Genomic DNA, 17,657 nt, shown 5'->3' on the forward strand with positions numbered 1-17,657 from the left:
GTTAATATGGAGGAGGAGGCGTAGCGCATTGACTCTCAGACTCCGTTTTCCCGCCATTGTCCACTGTCAATTTGCGTTACTATCTAAAAAAAAAAAAAAGTAAAAGTTGTCACCCGCCTCAGGTTTGTACAACCGTATGTGACTGTGAGAGTGCACGGAAGAAAAATGTGATATATAATGTGGCCAGAGTGAATGTGTCTTCTTGAACGAGGCGTTGGTATGTTGACGAGAACGCGGCGTTTAATAAGAGCGCTTCGGAAACCAATCTATAAGACAATCTGGGCTTTTTTTTTTTCGTGGTAGGACCTGGCATCTGTCATAGCAGTAGTCGTGGAGACACAGAAAAGTCGCATCACTTCCAGAAGGTGGTCTCTTCTGGGCGTTCCTCGACGTTCGTGGGCGTTCTTCTGACGGTTCCTTAGAAGGAATGTGCTCAGGTGTGCTAAATCCTAACATTTGACATACAGCCTACTGTTGCTGGGCATTCGCTACACAGGACCATTTGTGTAAACGGTGATGCACTACAACGACCAGTGCAAGTACACTAGGAGCTGCTGGAAGAAAAGATTTCTCATGCTTTTTGATCGCATGAAATTATACAACATGTAGGGTGTACCCGAATACTAGCTCCCTCTGCACACACAGAGGGAACTAATATTCAGGCACCCTATAATACAATGCTTTTCCGGGCGCCCACTCTTTACGGCCTTGCTTTGGCAAGAATTGTTTCTTCTTCGCCTTTTCTGCATTTACCAATTTTCCATAAAATATCATTTCACTGCGGAAGCTGGAATGATTCCCGGCGTGGTCATTACAAAAATCCCTTCAAACTTTTTTGTGTGAAATATTGAACAAAATAACACTATTTCGACTACTGTGAGAGGGACGTCTTATCGCCAACAGTAATCTGATAATAATTAATAATAATAATAATAATACTCGTCTTTACGATCACGATACAACTATGAGCATGAGCATGATGCCACAGTTGTCGACAATGCGGAGTAATTTTGCCCACCTGAAGGTTCTTAAATGTGCACCGAAATCTCAGCTCACGGCATACTGCATTTAATGTCCCTCAAAGAAGACGGACACCTAGTTGCTGGTGTCCTCGGCCGGGATCATACCCGCAACGATAGGCGGACACTTTACCCGACAGACCCACTGAGGACGGTAGGCAGTTTGACACGCGAGAGAAATTTGATGTGAGACGCTGAAACCTCCGAACAGCAAAGGAAATTATATGTTCCAATATGAATAGCCCTGTAGACGTAGCAATATATTGTTAAAAATAACGGCGGTGAACCGGGCAAGTTGGTATGAATGCATCGAGGTAAACTATAGCACTGCAAACGAGGACCGACAGGGGAGAGGACAAACACTGTTTGTTGGAAGTCTAGCACAGTGTTTGTCCTCTTTCCGTGTTTCCTCGTTTGCAGTGCTAGTTCACCTCGTTATTAAAAATAACTATTTTTAACGAAAATAGAGCATCATCGCGTAAAATGCTGAGCATCAAGCCCGTCTTCTCACATGCTACGTCTTCCAGGGTTCACGATCTCAATTCACATACAGATGGAAAGATGTGAGGCGTAACCCACAATGTCGAACAATATCGTTCTGGTATAGTTGGCCCTGAGCGCGTTGCTGCAGGAAGCTCAAGCGCCTTGCATGAACCTTCACTCTCGGAAGTCGTACGACTACTCGCCCTAATTCGGGGTCCCTGTGAATCGTGCCATTACATTGTCTCCTGCCGCGCTCGTATACTTTGCTAATTAATCTCGGTACGGATAAGAGCGTTAAAACACGTATGCACGTGTGACTCGATATATGCACACATATACTGTACGTCTCCTCTGTGTGTGAGTTGTTTTTTAGCGCTCTTATCCGCGCACCGAAGTTATGTATCAACAATAAAAAAAAAAAAGATGTTTTGGTGAGTTTGCTAATTAAATCTGAGAATTCCTTTCAAACCTCGATTTCGTATATATTCGCGAGTCACACATTTTTATAGACTGGCGATGGTTATAGCAGACCTTGCAGGAGAGTCAAGGGAAGAGAGCAAGACTCCAGCTAGCCCCCATAACGAGAAAATGTTTACTACGCGAGAATGACCATGCCGCATTCCAGCTCCGTGTAACTCGTACCGTGTGTTCACACGAGCGATATTCCCCCAGAAGTGGAAGATGCGAAAAGCGTCATAGTTTTCTGCTCGTCGTGTCTTCACGTACACTGCTAACCGTGGGGAATATCCTGCTACACAGCCACATCGTATTCCGTAGCAGACGACAGGCAAACACGCTGACGGTGTCGTCTGCTAAGTGTCGTCTGCTAAATGCGCACTACGCCATCCCCTACGTTCCGCACCGTGTGAGTGCTCAACATAACACGGGACGAAACTTCGGCTCTGTGAGCAGTGTTTCCGCTTTTTCTTCCACTAGAATATTCCGTGAGGATGTCGCTCGTGTGAATACACGGGTACGCGTTCCAACTCATGTGGACGCACGTCCGTGTGAGATTCATCCGAATGAAAAGAGAACGGCTTACCTGTCCCTGTTCCCCTTCGACTCCCGTCAAGTCCCGCCACTCTTCGATGGTTTGCGCCAGATCCACCGTATTCATGGGCACTTTCACCTCGCCGATTTGGTCGTGCTTCGAGAAGCGGTCGAAGTCGAATATGGCGAACACCAGCGTCTTTGATGTGATCTCAGCGTAGGGAACCTGCGCGTATTAAAAGCACGCTATGTAACTAGTGGCAGAATGTGTCATTTCCCGGACCACTTGACTTGGAGCTTCGCGGACGCACTCCGGTATATCTTCGGCCGACTCCATAGGTAACTTTGCCGACATTTGATCCCCGATCCTTCTCTGCGATAGTCGTGAAGCTTCCCCGCTAGGGCGTGGCCGACTACGCGGCAAGCAGTCCCATCACCATCACCACCACAACCCACCCACCGTCAGAAGGAAGGGACTTTCGTTTGTTTCTATGTTTGCATCGCAAAGCGATTGACGGTCTGGAGATGTCGAACGCGTTGCATCCTGTGGGGTCACAAGAAAGAGTTCCGTTTTCACCTTAAACGGTTTCGAGAGTTTCTTCTTCCTTTCTGATAGCAAAGTCCAAAGCGGTGTAACTATCTCCGGGATTTTCTTGGGCCATCTACTGCGCAGTGATGGACATACATGGACGCATACAGAGAGGAGATGGAAGTTGCTATATAGGCAGTACCAACCAGAGATCAACTCCAGTGCTAAAGTGTGCTCCAAGGATACTCCAGTATCTGATCGGTCACACCGGAGCGAAGACATGCATGTGGACGCCTGTGTACCGCTTCTCGCGTTCACCCACGATTTAAAACATCAAGAATAAGGAGGAGAATCTTCACCAGTGTCTCCGTCGCCCAATATTTGGTGGCGGGATATGCCCGTTAGTCGTCTACGAGGTACGGACACACATCCTGGCTTTCGCTCAATAATGACGGCACTCTGGGCATCGACGCCCCATCCCTGACTGATGTGGAGATGACGGCCACACAGACGGCAAGGGCCCCCGTCAGCTCCCAGTACCCTGATGAGCGCACGACGCCCACAGCCGTGTCCGTTCGAGCGTCGGTTTGGGACGGCGTCTGCCCAGGAAACAAGGTCCGCATTCCCGCTTCAGTGTGGTACAGCAGCAAGCATCAGCTACGTCCATTTTAGGGCGCGTTTTCTTATTCAACTCGAGTAGCCAGGGAGTTAGGTAACGACGTCAGAACCTTTATCATCACATGACTCCAGAGTAGCCACCTTTGACCGTAATTTTCGAACGGCTAGAGTTACTCTGCGCTGAAAATGGCGGACTGGCCTGACGGGCGAGATGATGTGGAAGTGGTGGCATATACGGTCTGTTTAACAACTTAACGCAGATGCGTGCACTCCGGAAGACTTTGAAAATGCTAGACAATTTTTAACCAGTCCTAAATTTCGAAATTGAACACCACCTATATTGTCTGTCAACGGGACGGTTGGTAGCAGACGACGCATCGTCGTCTGCTAGCTTGTGTGTGACGTCAGAACGACGGCTACCCTTCTTCAGAGCAGAGTAGAGGAGAGTTGTCACTCCCTGACTAATTTTCGCCGCGGAGCTATGACGTCATTTCCGCTACTCTGGCTATACTGGCTATTTTTCGCCGGCTGGGAGTAACTCGGAGTTGCCAGAAGAAGACGCACCCTCAACTTCCTTGACCAGATTATAACCACGTGGTCGGGCTTCGGTGGAAAAGACGACGAAGTCACACGTCTGTTGCCCGTACATGAAAAAATGAACCCTTCCTTCTAATGTGCACCCGAGTGTCCCACTGCCCTATGTCTTAACAATGTAGCCTGTTACATGTCTATACCTACAAAATGGCATGCTCACCTTGAAGTTAAAGGTTTCGTTGAAGACAGGATTAAGCGTTTTCCTGTGGACCTTCGTCTCGTACTTTTTCTTTTTGTCTGGTAGCAGGTAGACTTTTACGTATGGATCGGACGTTCCTGACATGTCCAGTCCTGGAAGGTCTTCCGCTTGGATAACCGTCACAGCCAGCTACGTTTAATAAGAACAGCCCGGTCACACAAACGATGAACCATATGACTACAAGGTTCCCCTTGAATGCGCAAAAGTGAAGGTTACAATGGCAAAACAGAACGGAAGTATAACCAAGGCTTGCTCTTTTGCAGTCCGCCATAGTTCATAATTCATATAGTTCACCATAATCAGGCTTGATGATCCTATTCACTCACATTGTTCGTATTGAAGTCGTAATCCAACTTGAACTGTAGACGGCCCAGCTTTTCTTCAGATTTTTTGCTTTCTCCATCGCCTTCGTTGTCTTCCATGTTCTCTTGAAGTTCTTCCATGTCTGGTTGAACCTGAAGACATAGTACACGGACATGTAATGGCACACGTTCAACGGCACACATCATATAGCACGAAGTGCCCTTCAAAACGTGTTCCTTTCTTTGGAGGAATAGTTTTGTGTAATGATTTGCAACATAACTCCTGCGGTGACGTGTAGTTCTCTTCAGGGCCGGCGAGAGAAATTACGGGCCCCGGGGACGACTCCGGATGAGCCCTGCATGGGACCCCTCCTCACGTCCCCTGCTGTGCTAGCAACCATCGGGCCTTAGGGTCTGGCTGGCCCCTGAAGAGGCCCGGGCTCCAGGGCCCCATCACCGGCTGCGCCCCCCCCCCCCCCTCTCGCCGTCCCTCTGTGTTCATACGCATTGGCGTCTGATGTGAGAGTGACACCGTCAAACATCACAGCAGCGTACAGCCAATAGCGCGGTCCCGGTTGTGATTCCTGATTTGACGAAGAGCAAGCAGTGGTAAGAACAGACGTTCTCAATGTACAAACAGATGCACAAACTCAATGTATTCGAACGTCGTACTCCACCGCCTGAAGACTATACGCACGATCCAACATGCCCTTTCTGTCCGACATCCCTCGACACAATTGAACACATCCTTCTACAATGCCCTGCCTACAGTCAGAAAAGGTCTAAGCATCTAGACCCCATCATCCGCAACGGCTCGCAAGTATACGACGTCATCTTTGGCGGCTCAACGCCGGCAGAAAGACGTTACCACGCGTCAAAACTGGCTTTCTTCCTGAGGAATACCAAGCTGATATACCGCCTCTAAGGACGCATCACAAGTGGCCCTTTCGCCGAGTACTCTTCAACACCATAGTCAAGCATTTTCATTTTCTGGCGTTCTACCGCTCATCGCTCAACGGTGCTCATCGCTCAACCCCTGATTGGACTTCACTGCAAATCCGAATCCACAGTCCTGGCTTTCCCGTTTTTTTTTCATTTCTTTTTTTTACGGATCTGCGTTAGTCGTGACGTTGCCCGCCTTGCGAGGCCGACTACGGTAAGCCGTTACACCACCACCATCACCACCACCACAACCACCACCACCAATTGGACCACAGCAATGAATGCGAGCTCTACCTTTTCTTTGTAGGCATTTCCGAGGAGCTGTACCCCTTTGAGGTCCACTGCTCCCTTGAGGCCTCCTTTCTTGCCATCCTTCTTACGGCGTCTGCACCAACGCCTGATGCAGCAGAAGCAAATGCAGAGGAACAACAGGGCGACTGCCAAGAAGATCATCACGATGCCCCATGGAGGAACTGCACACGTATAATCAATCATTTGTTTAGGACAAGACACGAAACGTTTTTCAAGTAGCAGTGCAAAGCCCTTCAATACAAAAAAAAAGAAAGAAAAGAACAGATGATTCTGGGCAGAGAGTCATACTTTTTCAGTATATAGGTCTTCCATCGGCTCGCCCGCATTTGTGTCATATAGAGGGCCCCTGCTTGTATTTTCCTACTTGATCGCGGCGGGTTGTACCATAACGATCGCATCCTGTCTTGTGCGATCCTGCACAAAATCGCTTCTTACACCATGGCGGAACGCCGGAAGTCTTCGATCTGACCCATTTCCTGCGTTTCTTGCGGGATCCCGTAGGAGAACGTTTGACTCAGTGGGACCCAGTGAGGGTTCCGATCAGTAGGGCCACTCGACCTGATCTATGCTAAATAAAACCCGATCGACAATGCCCCGCCCCAAATAACAGTCCGTCAATCAGAGCCATGGACATGAGTTACACTGAAGTCATATGTTTGATATCGTCTGCGGCGCAAGCAGTTGTCATCGCGATCCTTGTGTATGTTCACATCCCAAGCAGCACAATGTACTGAAAGTCGAGTGCAATAGGGGTGGACGGTATGCGTCTTATCAATGCGCCTTAGTTTCACGGGCCTGTTCAAGGGCCCGTTCACGGGCCTTCTACCTACCCGTCCACCCCTATTGCCCTCGACTTTCAGTACCTTGTGCTGCTTGGGATAGCGGAGAGAAAGGAAGAGGTCGCTGTTACGTCACGGTAGCATATCAGGCCGCGCCTCCAAGGTCACGCTCATTTCTCGGGGCATGCTCGTAAATTGAGTGAACTGATTATACCCATGCGCCTACGACCTTGAAGGCGCCGCGGAACATTCTGTGCACTCGACAGATGGCGTTTGACGCGGCGTTCGATGGCGTTCTGGCGGTTTCCTGAACGGTGCGTCGCGGAGTTTGTCGAGCGGCAGGTCGCAGCGCCATGGAACAACAGAGACGATTCATCACGAGATCCTCATCGAAGACGGAGACGAGTAGATCACGACGGCAAGCGGCAGAAGTGGCACGCATAAATGACAGAGAATAGCCTCAGGTTAGCATCAGCATCAGTTCTTGGGAGGCCCTGTATATGGTGACTCGCGGAATGGCTCGTGGCATCGCGTTCTGCTTCTAGAAGATATAGTCACGGATGTTAAAAAGGAAACCTTCTTTGAGCGACATGCAAAACTCAAAGGAGTATAGTCAGGAGACAAGTTCAATTTCTCCCTGGTTTTCTTTTAAATAATCAATCAATCAATCAATCAATCAATCAATCAATCAATCAATCAATCAATCAAAGGGGTAAGTGTGGAAGAGATTGTGAAGATATCAGCTGCAATGGTGCGTTCCCTGCGCGTTGTGTGGGAAGCTCAGCACTGGAACGACATCCGCAACGAATGGCACCGTGCGAGCTCATTGCAGCAGTATCTTGTTCGGTATCACAGAAATTATCATATGGTATTGCTCACCTGTGTGTGTGTGTGTGTGTGACTTTTTCACTCGTAATAGATGTGTTTATCGAGTCACGTGAAGTTCGTTTCCTTGAAAGCGTACGGAAGAGTGTCCATGCGCCGTTGCGGAAACGCCGCATGCGGTCAGCTTTGGGCGTTTCTCGACAGCATCGCTTGCCGCTGAGAGAAGCTCGGCGTGTGCCTCTCGAAAAACGCCGCACGCGGTTGGGCCTTTGGGGGAGACCCTCTACAGTCCGCTGACACAGCTCGAAAACCAGTTTTACGATTGAGTGCGATACGCGTGGGCTTATTTTAGCACGTAATAGGGAGTGGTTCGACGAGTAGATGCTACGCTGCGACGTCATTAGGAAATAGCTTCGATACTATAGCTAGGAACTAGGATGCACCCATCGCGCAGTGATTAGCGCGCTTTTCCTAGTACATATAGCCCTCGGTCATCGCGGAAAAACAAAACCTCCGGCTGACGCAGTTTATTCCATTAATGAATCGATAGAAAAAAAATATTTTGTGTATTCCGTTGCCTCGTTCTAAGAACGAGGCAGATGTTACGTACACCCTTCATGAAATGAGGGAATTCGTAAATGGAGGGTTGCTGTCCGCGCGTTGCATTCGCTTTCTAACATTCGCCCCGTTAACAGCGCCCTCTATTCGACTCAGTATTATGTCTAAATAAGTAAACACGTAATAAACTCACTGTGCGTTAGATCGGAAGCCTTGTGAATGAATACTTCTATCACTTGCTCTTCTTCTGTCGCTGATGTTACCGTAGAGTTATCCGCCGCCGCCACCGCCTGGGGCGCCTCAACCTTCGGGGGCTCCTTGATGGGAACATCTTTCTTGAGACGTTCTAGCAGAGCTTCGATGCTAGATGGCGGCATGGCTGCCTGAAAGACGATGCAATTAATGAATGTAACATAGTAGTAAGTGAAGTGACAGCTCCGACTCCACGTCAGATCAGACGGGCCCACCGGCCCTCTTCATCAACCTGAACCCCCACTGCTTTTCATCAACAGCCATTCTTTAATCAATCAATCGATGGTTAAGGATCCAAATTGAGCTGTTCACATAAAGATTGTTGTATACATGCTGACGAAACGTAGGACCATTGTGCATAAAAACGAAACATAATGTACTTTGCTTTTGTTGGTGTCGCTGTATATATTTTCAGGTTTGCTGTTGCATGTTCTGTTGCGGTTTTATTACACATTGTTGGGTCAATGCCTTGCTGCTGTACATTCTCTATTCCTTTTGTGTGAGAGGTTTTGTTGTAAATATTCTGCTGTCTTGTTGTTGCAAGTCGCTTGCGGAGATGTTGCGTGTAATGAACTGTATATAGTCTGATTTTACTGACTTGTGTTCTTTGTAGTTGTGGAGTTTTCTGTATGTATTGCTGTTTGTTTGCTGTACAAATTGTCCTATTCGCACTTGTATGCATTACCACGTTATATTAAATTTTCCTCCAACAAAAACGAAATATATTATTCTTTATCGTAAACCAACGTCATAAGGGGTTATAAATGCTGCCACCTATAAACACTATTTATACTGAGTCTTTCTCTTTTTTTCTTCTTTCCTTCTTAAGGGGGAATCACTTCTTCAGAAATCTGTGGATGATTTTCGTTCGCACAAGACAGGTGAACGCTTTAAACGATCATCATAAGATTGGTACTGCGTGTTCTCTTGTCTTTTCTCTAGTCAATGACGTATTTTTTAGAGGACAAGGTTGAGCCGTCGATAAATTAAAGTTTGGCGGGTTTGCGAATTCGGGCTCAATACAAACCAACAGATAGCTCTGGAATGGACCTTTATCACATAATCGTCGCATCCTACACTCTAAGAAAAAAAGGAGTACTTTTACTCCTTTGGGGAGTAATTGCATCGCCACAAAAAATAGTCCCTTTCGGGAGTAAATGCACGGGAGTAAATGAATGTCGCAGAGTGAAGACCGCATTTCACGCGCTGTTGTAAGAGTCCCAGGTACATAATTGGTGCGCATGCATGAAAATACTTTGAAGCAAACCGTCAACGGTGATATATCGAGTGATATAAAATCTTGCGCCATACTAGGGCACAATTTGCGAAGAAAGATGCGCTAACTGTTCCTTACTCTGTATGGCTGGAAAATTGCTACGTTGTCTGAGTTATACAGCCTTATGTCGTTCAAATTGACCAAGGGCACATATTTACCTAGACTGTTGCATTCAGGAGACCATTCGCGAAGTTTAGTGACAATTTGCAGTCCTGGGGAGTAAATGTCGGGACTAAATGTTGGGTTAGGGGACTAAAATGGGGAGTAATTGCAGACTAGGGGAGTAGAAGCTGCAATTACTCCCCGTTTTACTCCTTTTTTTCTTAGAGTGTAGGGGCTCTCCAACGAGCCATGCTCGGCGCGCGTCAAAGCAAATCAACGTGGGTAGCACAAAGGACCAAAACCGGTCAGGAGTGGGGGCCGACAAGCTCGCACAATTCGCGCGGTCTCCCCATTGGTCCCCACTTCTGTGGTCCCCATACTGCGCCATCTAGTGAAGACGGAGATAATCCTCTCCGGCGCCTCAAGGTCATACGCATGCGCATAGGCCCCCCATTTGTGAAAAAGGTCCATTCAACAAAACATGTTATTGACAAGCTCAAGGCAAGGAGAACACGCCAGTGCTCCTGTTTTGACGATACACTCCTAATTTTTTTACACCCTTTAGGGTGTATAAAGGGTGTAATCCAAACGTGCGATAACTCACTCCCTTTAGGGTGTAATATAACACCATTTTCCACTGACTACAGGGTTGGAGGGTGTAGTCAGTGGAAAAGGGTGTTATATTACACCCTAGAGGGACTGAGTTATCGCACTTTATACACCCTAAAGGGTGTAAAAAAATTAAGAGTGTATAGTTTGCGCCGTTTTCTGAGCGCTGTGCGAACAAACGTTCTCTATTGTCTTGCGCAGAAGTGATTTCTCCTTAAGAAGCGGCATGTCCTCACAAGACTTTTCCGTCTACATCACATTCAACATTGTTCACATTTTCAACGGCTTCCTCCACTCGGCAAGACAACCGCTGTGATACCGACGCCATATTGTGAAGCACATCCCTCCGGCCCTTCACTCCTGCCCGATGTTCACCGCACTACGGCGCTCTTCCACTGCCGGCTGCGACACTCGAGCCTCGCGCTCACCTGCGGGTCGCGGCAGTCACGGCAGCCAACGCCACGGCACGTTTCAGCCGGCACCTTGGCATCCGCACCACGGCTCGCACAGCCTCACTCTCACCTAACCTGGGACTCGCTGAGCTCCGGCTCCCCGTGCCGGTCGCGGCACCCCTAGAGATGCGAAGCCCCGAAAAAAAAAACGAAAATTAAAAAAAAGTCTTTTTCGTTTTTTTTTTCGTCTCCGGAAAAATTTGCCAAAATTTCCAGGCGACAAAATTCAAAAATGTAAATTTTCGTGCCTTCGATGCGTTCCAACCCGCCAGCAGTGCCTTAGGTGCCTCTAATCCCCCAACAACCACCAACTTTGAGCTCCGCCTGGCTGCTCCAAGCGATCGCCATCGCGTTGTTCCAATTACCTATCGCTGAGTAGACAGTAGTCTCATGGGATGCTCTTCTCTGCATTTATGCCTAGAGAGTGAACACTACTAAAGATTCTAGCTCATTGGATGCTGTGGCTTGGCCGGCAATGCTTCGACTCAGCAGTAACCGCGTTTGTTTCAATTTTTTCGAATTTTTTGAATAAAAAAACCCCCGAAGAAAACCGTTTTTTTTTCGAGCGATTCAAAATTTCCGGAAATTTTGCATCTCTAGGCATCCCAGGACGACGACTCCGACAGCGCCTCACTCTCTTCCCCGCTCTGCTCGGGCTAACGGACCGTCGTTCCCGTTGCTCGTCAGCTGCGGTGCTTCGCCAACGTGTGCCGTGCGGTACGGACCTGTTCAGCCGTGCACGTCATCCACGGTCACCCCCGCTCCTCCTCCAGTAAAGTCGTGGGTTTCTTCTGCTTTATCGCCACTCCGCGTATGAAGCGGGGGGGGGGAGTGATGTGGCGGACCGTGGATGACGACGACGAAGGAGACGCGCCTGGACCACACGCTCCTCAATTCTACCGGCGCCGCCCTAGCGTGAGGCCACGATTATCTGCCCGCTGGGTTCATTCCATCACCGCCGGTCAGGACTCATGTAGTTTGTAGAGAGAGTTTGGCCATTAGGAGGAGCCTAAGTTCAACCGCGTCATGCGACGTCACTGCTGAACGACGTCCCTCTCCGCGCTCTATTGTTGTCCAGTCGTCAACCTGTCGCCGACGCCATGTTGATGCAAAGCGTTGGTCACGATGCGAGGGGGAAGACACGTCCGTACCGCGTCCTTCGAGACCCCTTCGTCCTTGAATCCTTACAGTTTGATAACAAAGCCCTCATTTCACGTCAGGCGCTTGTGGGTGATAAGCCGGCGACCCTGGCCGATTACATTGAGCGCGACAAGAGTGCAAGTCGACCAGCCGGTGAACTGCATCAAGATGGCGTCTACGTGCTGGCTGATAAGCGGATTTCGCTTGGATTCAGACTTTTTTGGGCGGCGCAACACCGACTCTGACGTCAAAACAGGTTCCTCCCGTGAAGCGGCAAAAGACCAAAAGATGGCCAGACTCTCTCTATATATATACGGCTCTGAGCACAAGTACGAGACAGCGGCATCTGGTGAACACGGTAGAAAGTAACTGTTCTGAGGCGGGAACACAGAAACAGACAAACACAATTTCTCTATTTCTACTGTTCAAGTTCTAGGGCATTGAGGTTTATGTTGTGTTTGTCTGTTTATGTGTTCCATCCTCAGAGCAGTTACTGTCCACCGATGTCCTACGGTGTCCAAAAAAGTTTGAAGCCCTTTTAGGGCAGAGCGTTGGGCGAGAGTCGAGCTGACTTGGAGACGCTGGGAGTTTTGCTCTGAAAGGTTGCTAGTGCGGGCGATGGAGAATGATATGCTCCATATCCTCTAGAGCACCGCAGTGACATCGTCTTGGAGAGCCAACTTGTCTCAAGAGATGGCGCCACTGAGCTGTAAAAGCCACATTGAGTCGCATCCGGTGAATTAATGCAGAGTCCTGACGAGGGGCGTTTCGTGGCATCCGGAAAGCGAGAGTTGGATCAACTCTTGCAAGCATATATATGGAGGGAGAATTGAATCGACAATTGGCGGGAAACTGCTGGATTTCCTTTCCCCAGAAATCTAATCGAAAACTCGTATCGTCGAATAAAGTTAAAAAGCTCTTTCCAGGCTCAAGGTTATCTTGTCGCCCTTGTCTCTATACGCCAGCTTGCTTATGCACCCTGCTCCAGTTTCAAGATAAAGGGTATCTCTTGAAACGTGTACATAGAGAAAATGAATCTATCAGGCGTCGTCATTTGGGATGATACTTATATTGCGACACAAAAACTCGTTATATCAAACTGGAAACATTATGCCTCACCTATTTCGTAAGATAGTAATTTCGCGCGCTCAAGTAGCTAGACAACGCCTGTTGCCATTCCCATTTCTATTCAAATAGAAAAGAAAAGAAATATTGCGGTGGATCAGTTGGGGAACGTGTCCATTTACGATCTCAACGTTATACGATCTCAAGGCGCAGTTTCTTGGACATATGCCACGGGCGATCAGTATACAGGTCGCCGTGTGACACACATTAAAGAACTATCAGGTGGGCTAAAGTAGTCTACGCAACTATGACGTCGCTCGTCATTACAGTTGTCTGAAGACGTGCAACGCCTAATTACAAGACATAGGGGTTATACCGACGGCATTTTCTTCCGCTCGTTAGAAAATGCCGCAGAAACCGCAGAAACCTTTCGTCAGCGATGCGTTAAAATCGTCTCGGGAGTTTTTGGCTTTCAGATTCGATGCAGTAAATTATATATATAAAAAACGGCTCTTTCCGATACATTGTTAATATAGTGATTGCTATTTTTTCAATCAATCAATGCCATTTTCTTGAGTTGTCGCGGCGTGCGTGACGCTATGGGTGAGCCATACGCATTTTATAGTGATGACTGGAAATTAATTCTAGAAGCCAGCCCAAGCAGCACAATGTACTGAAAGTCGGGTGCAACAGGGGTGGACGGTATGTGTCTTATCAGTGTTCTTTAGTTTCACGAGTTTGTTCAAGGCCTTCCACCTACCCGTCCACCCCTATTGCACTCGACTTTCAGTACATTGTGCTGCTTGGGAGATAGTTCAGGATAAGGGTCGCCTTATCCCTTTTGAATCAGGGCAGAGCTATCGCGTAAGAGCTTCGCAGGCGTATAGAGACGGGAAAAGACTCCGCAAAAAATAGTTCCTCCGGAGGCCGCATCGCGACGCCACCGGTTCCCTACCTTCTTCCATTGTTCCATTACTCTCTTTTTGTTCATTTTTTTTTTAAATCTTCATCACAAACGCCGCACTTTATCACGGGTGACATATACTGCAATGAAATGCCGGAAGTAAAGCGTTTACGTCGAACCAAATCTCCCAAAATCCCGCGTGTTCACGATCTGTCTTGTCCCTCTGATGCGACAGGTGTCGTCCATCACGAAAACATGCATCGTCCATTACCCACAGGGGCCATGCCGCTTGTTCGGGAAGGAGGGCTGACCACTGAGGTAAACTAGCACCGCAAACGAGGACAGACAGGGGGAAAGGACAAGAACCGTCCTCTCCCCCCGTGTCTGTCCTCGTTTGCAGTGCCAGTTTATACCTCGATGCACTCTTACACTCTTAAAAATGAACTTCACCACATAGCACGCTTCCAGCCAGCCATCGTCCCGAATGACAATGTTCTCGTCCCTATGATTTGTTGAAAACGGGAGGCGGAGCCTATTCTGTGCCGTGCATAATGAGCACAAAATAGGCTCCGCCTCCCGTTTTCAACAAATCTAGGGCGAGACCGTTGTCATTCGGGATGATGATTGGCTACACTCTTAAAAATGAACGTCATCGCATAGCACGCTCCTAGCCAACCATCGCGTCGAATGATATCGCTATTTGCCCCGAGTTGTTGAAAACGGGAGGCGTACACCTTTTTTTTGTGACACTTATGCTGTTCATAACTGTCACAAAAAAAGGCGTACACCTCCCGTTTTCGACAAATCATGTCCGATAACGATATCATTCGAGATGATGATTGGCTAGGAGCGTGCTATGCGGCGAAGTTCATTTTTAAGAGTGTACAGCTCCGGTCAACCTTAATAATAACACTGGAAAAAATGTGGTCTCGTTCCCGAGCGCGATTACAGCAACCCTTGGGGCCATGAAGAAATCTTAATTGGACAACATTATTCTGTCAGTTTAACACCAGGATTTTTTTCACTTAACATTCTTCCAGTGCTCCAAGGGTGGCTGTTATCGCGCTGGAAAATGAGACAGAATTTTTTCCAGTGTTATTATTAAGGTTGACCGGAGCTGTACCAACTTGCATCGGTTCACCACCGTTAGGCTGACCGCTGCCAGAAAGGTTTCGCTTCGATATTCTGCAATAGCAGGCCCTGGTTATGACGAATGCTCCCCGGGGGAATGCCGACGAGTGCAACAGGTGTCTCTCCTGACGTCATCACAATCCCACATGTTTGTACTGGCTGAAGATGGCATATTGAAACTGCTGCAGGTAAAGTACACTCGGGCCAGATGTGCCACTCGAGGAACAATGGCTTTGGCAATGACGGACAAGCAACCTGACAAGGACACACTCGCTAAAAGGAAGCATCTCTCTGCATGATTGATTTATGGGTTTGAACGCAAAATTTAGTTTTCAAATTAAGAGTTTTTTTATAGTTCAATTGACGAATCCTGTGAAGCCACGTGAACGGGTTGGGGTGGGTGGGGGGATATATTTATTTGACGAAAAGGAAAAAAAAAAAAAAAACGGGGGAAGGTCAGTTAAACGGGACGTCGGCTTGCTATTCCAGAAATAAATAAACAAATAAAGAAAATTAAGAAATAAGAAATAAATACAAAGAAAAGAAGATAATTGAAGAAAGAAACGGGCTTATAGTGTTGAAAAGGCGAAATGAGTTTGCCAACAACAAGGTTGAAGAGGTAGAAGTGCAAGGGTGAAGGCGAGCTGGTACATTGTAAAACGACGATAAAACCTGAGACACGGAACAGAACAAGACAACACGACACGCTCTCGTGTTGTGTCTGTGTCGTGTTGTGTCTCGCGTTGTCTTTTTCTGTGCCGTGTCTCAAGTTTTATCGGCGTTTTACAAGGTTGAAGAGTTTCATGTGTTACGTTATAACCTGTCGTGGGCAAGTCAGTCAGAGCTATTACGAAGATGATTCCTGCTCGAAGGCTACGAGCAGAATGGACTTGCATGGTATCCTGTGCTAGACAAAATGCTCGTGAGAACACACTCGAGCTGAATTTCTGTCCTAATTTCTGTACCGCATCTGTCTCTTTCACATAACAAGTCCCAAGTACTAAAGAGAGATGAATTCAGTCTTACCCTACATTTTTTTCTACGCCTTGACCATTCCTTCAAATGTGAGCTCTTTCACTGCAACAACAACCTATTTTGGAAATATTCTTATTTAGTTAGCTACGATAGAATGGAATTCTCCGCCACATGAAGTAATTTCAGAGCGGCTACCCGAATCATTTCGTACATACCTGTCCCATTATTATGAAATTGAATAATATGGAATCACCTTGTCTAGAATTGTATATTTGTGTACTCATACTGTTGTATCTGACGTACTATCAACATATGACCTGCCAACTTCCCTTCACGTAACGCCCTCTGGGCATTTGGGGCGTATAGGGAAATAAATAAAATCAAAAACAGATGATCGCCATTGTCTTCCTTTAACAGTATCTTTTTTTTTTAATGAACTAGTTATGGCTAACAGTTATCAAGTGAAATTAACTAACTTAACTCTCCCAAAAACGGGGGCGAACGTATGATGGACAGCCATAGCTATGCTCAGAACTAGAGGTGTGCGCCGCCGCGCCGATGCGCCGCCGCCGAGTGCATAAGCCTCGCCGCCGCCGCCGATGCAGAGGGACCGGCGCGGCGCCGCCGCCGATACTGCAAGAGCTAGCCGCGGCAAGAGGCCGTACAAGAGCCCGTACACGTTCTTTGTATTGGTTAAATCCGAAATATAGCTCTGCTTTTTCAAACAGTCGTCCATTCAGAGCATGCTGTCAATAATTTGTACTTAAAAGCTTCAAAACTTCGTGCTTGAAAGACTATAAAACGACGGCATCGTGTTCACGCCGCACTTTTACATAACACTTACAGAAACGGGACGGAGGCGGAGGAGGGTCACGCCGATAGAAGCAGATCGGCGTGACGCCGCCGACGCCGCCGGCACAAAAACAGGAGGTACGCCGCCGCCGCCAAGTTTGCTCTCAGCGCACACCTCTACTCAGAACACATAAGGTAAGGTAAGAAAGACATCGAGTCCCTGCGGAATAATGACTACAGGAAATAAGCGAGCTGGCGGCTACGGTAAAAACCCGACATAGAGAGACGGCGAGGAACGGAAACGCACACACAAAGTCCCAGACTGAGACTCAATTTTTTACCGTGATGAACGAAGCTCCTACAACCAGGGAGCTGGCTATATACCCCATCTCCAGGTGTGTGTGTGCGAGAGAGAAAGAGAGAGAGAGAGAAAAGAAAAGAAATCTATTAATATGTGCAAATAAGATAATTGGAGTATATATTTTCACGTAAGGTGTGTCAGCGTATTTGTGTGGAGACATGCTGCACGTGAGTGGCGTACTGCGCACTTAGCAGACGACACTTAGCAGACGACACTTAGCAGACGACACCGTCAGCGTCTTTCGATCGCGAATACTTTCGACCACTTGGTGTTCTCTTGACGTGCGCCGATAACCCCACACGCTCGACGTTGGAAGCAATGTTTAATATCTGCAAGGGGCCACGATATCCATACGAGTTTTCACCAATCGCTTGTCACTCAATCGGCCAGTTGCCGACACTCAAGCCTAACGGACGAAGGTGTCTTCCAGCGGCTAACCATGTCTGTC

General features: G+C 47.8%; 1 protein-coding gene across 5 annotated transcripts in view; it reads right to left on the bottom strand.

Annotated features, from left to right (window-relative positions):
* The window catches only part of LOC135401631 (synaptotagmin 1-like), a 64,274-nt gene that overhangs the window by 17,346 nt on the left and 29,271 nt on the right, over positions 1 to 17,657 (bottom strand). For 4 of the 5 annotated variants that reach the window (XM_064634138.1, XM_064634139.1, XM_064634135.1 and 1 more), the window contains exons 2-6: positions 8,344 to 8,533; positions 5,971 to 6,149; positions 4,759 to 4,887; positions 4,394 to 4,561; positions 2,545 to 2,718 (exon numbers count right to left, since the gene is read on the bottom strand). In XM_064634138.1, coding sequence (XP_064490208.1) covers positions 2,545 to 2,718; positions 4,394 to 4,561; positions 4,759 to 4,887; positions 5,971 to 6,149; positions 8,344 to 8,527 — 834 coding nt within the window. In that variant the 5' untranslated portion in view covers positions 8,528 to 8,533. Of the gene's footprint in view, positions 1 to 2,544; positions 2,719 to 4,393; positions 4,562 to 4,758; positions 4,888 to 5,970; positions 6,150 to 8,343; positions 8,534 to 16,107; positions 16,172 to 17,657 lie in introns of all 5 variants that reach the window. The other variant, XM_064634137.1, reaches the window with a different exon arrangement.

The sequence above is a fragment of the Ornithodoros turicata genome, chromosome 7 (genome assembly GCF_037126465.1).
Source record: "Ornithodoros turicata isolate Travis chromosome 7, ASM3712646v1, whole genome shotgun sequence".
In the NCBI taxonomy this organism is placed as follows: domain Eukaryota; kingdom Metazoa; phylum Arthropoda; class Arachnida; order Ixodida; family Argasidae; genus Ornithodoros; species Ornithodoros turicata.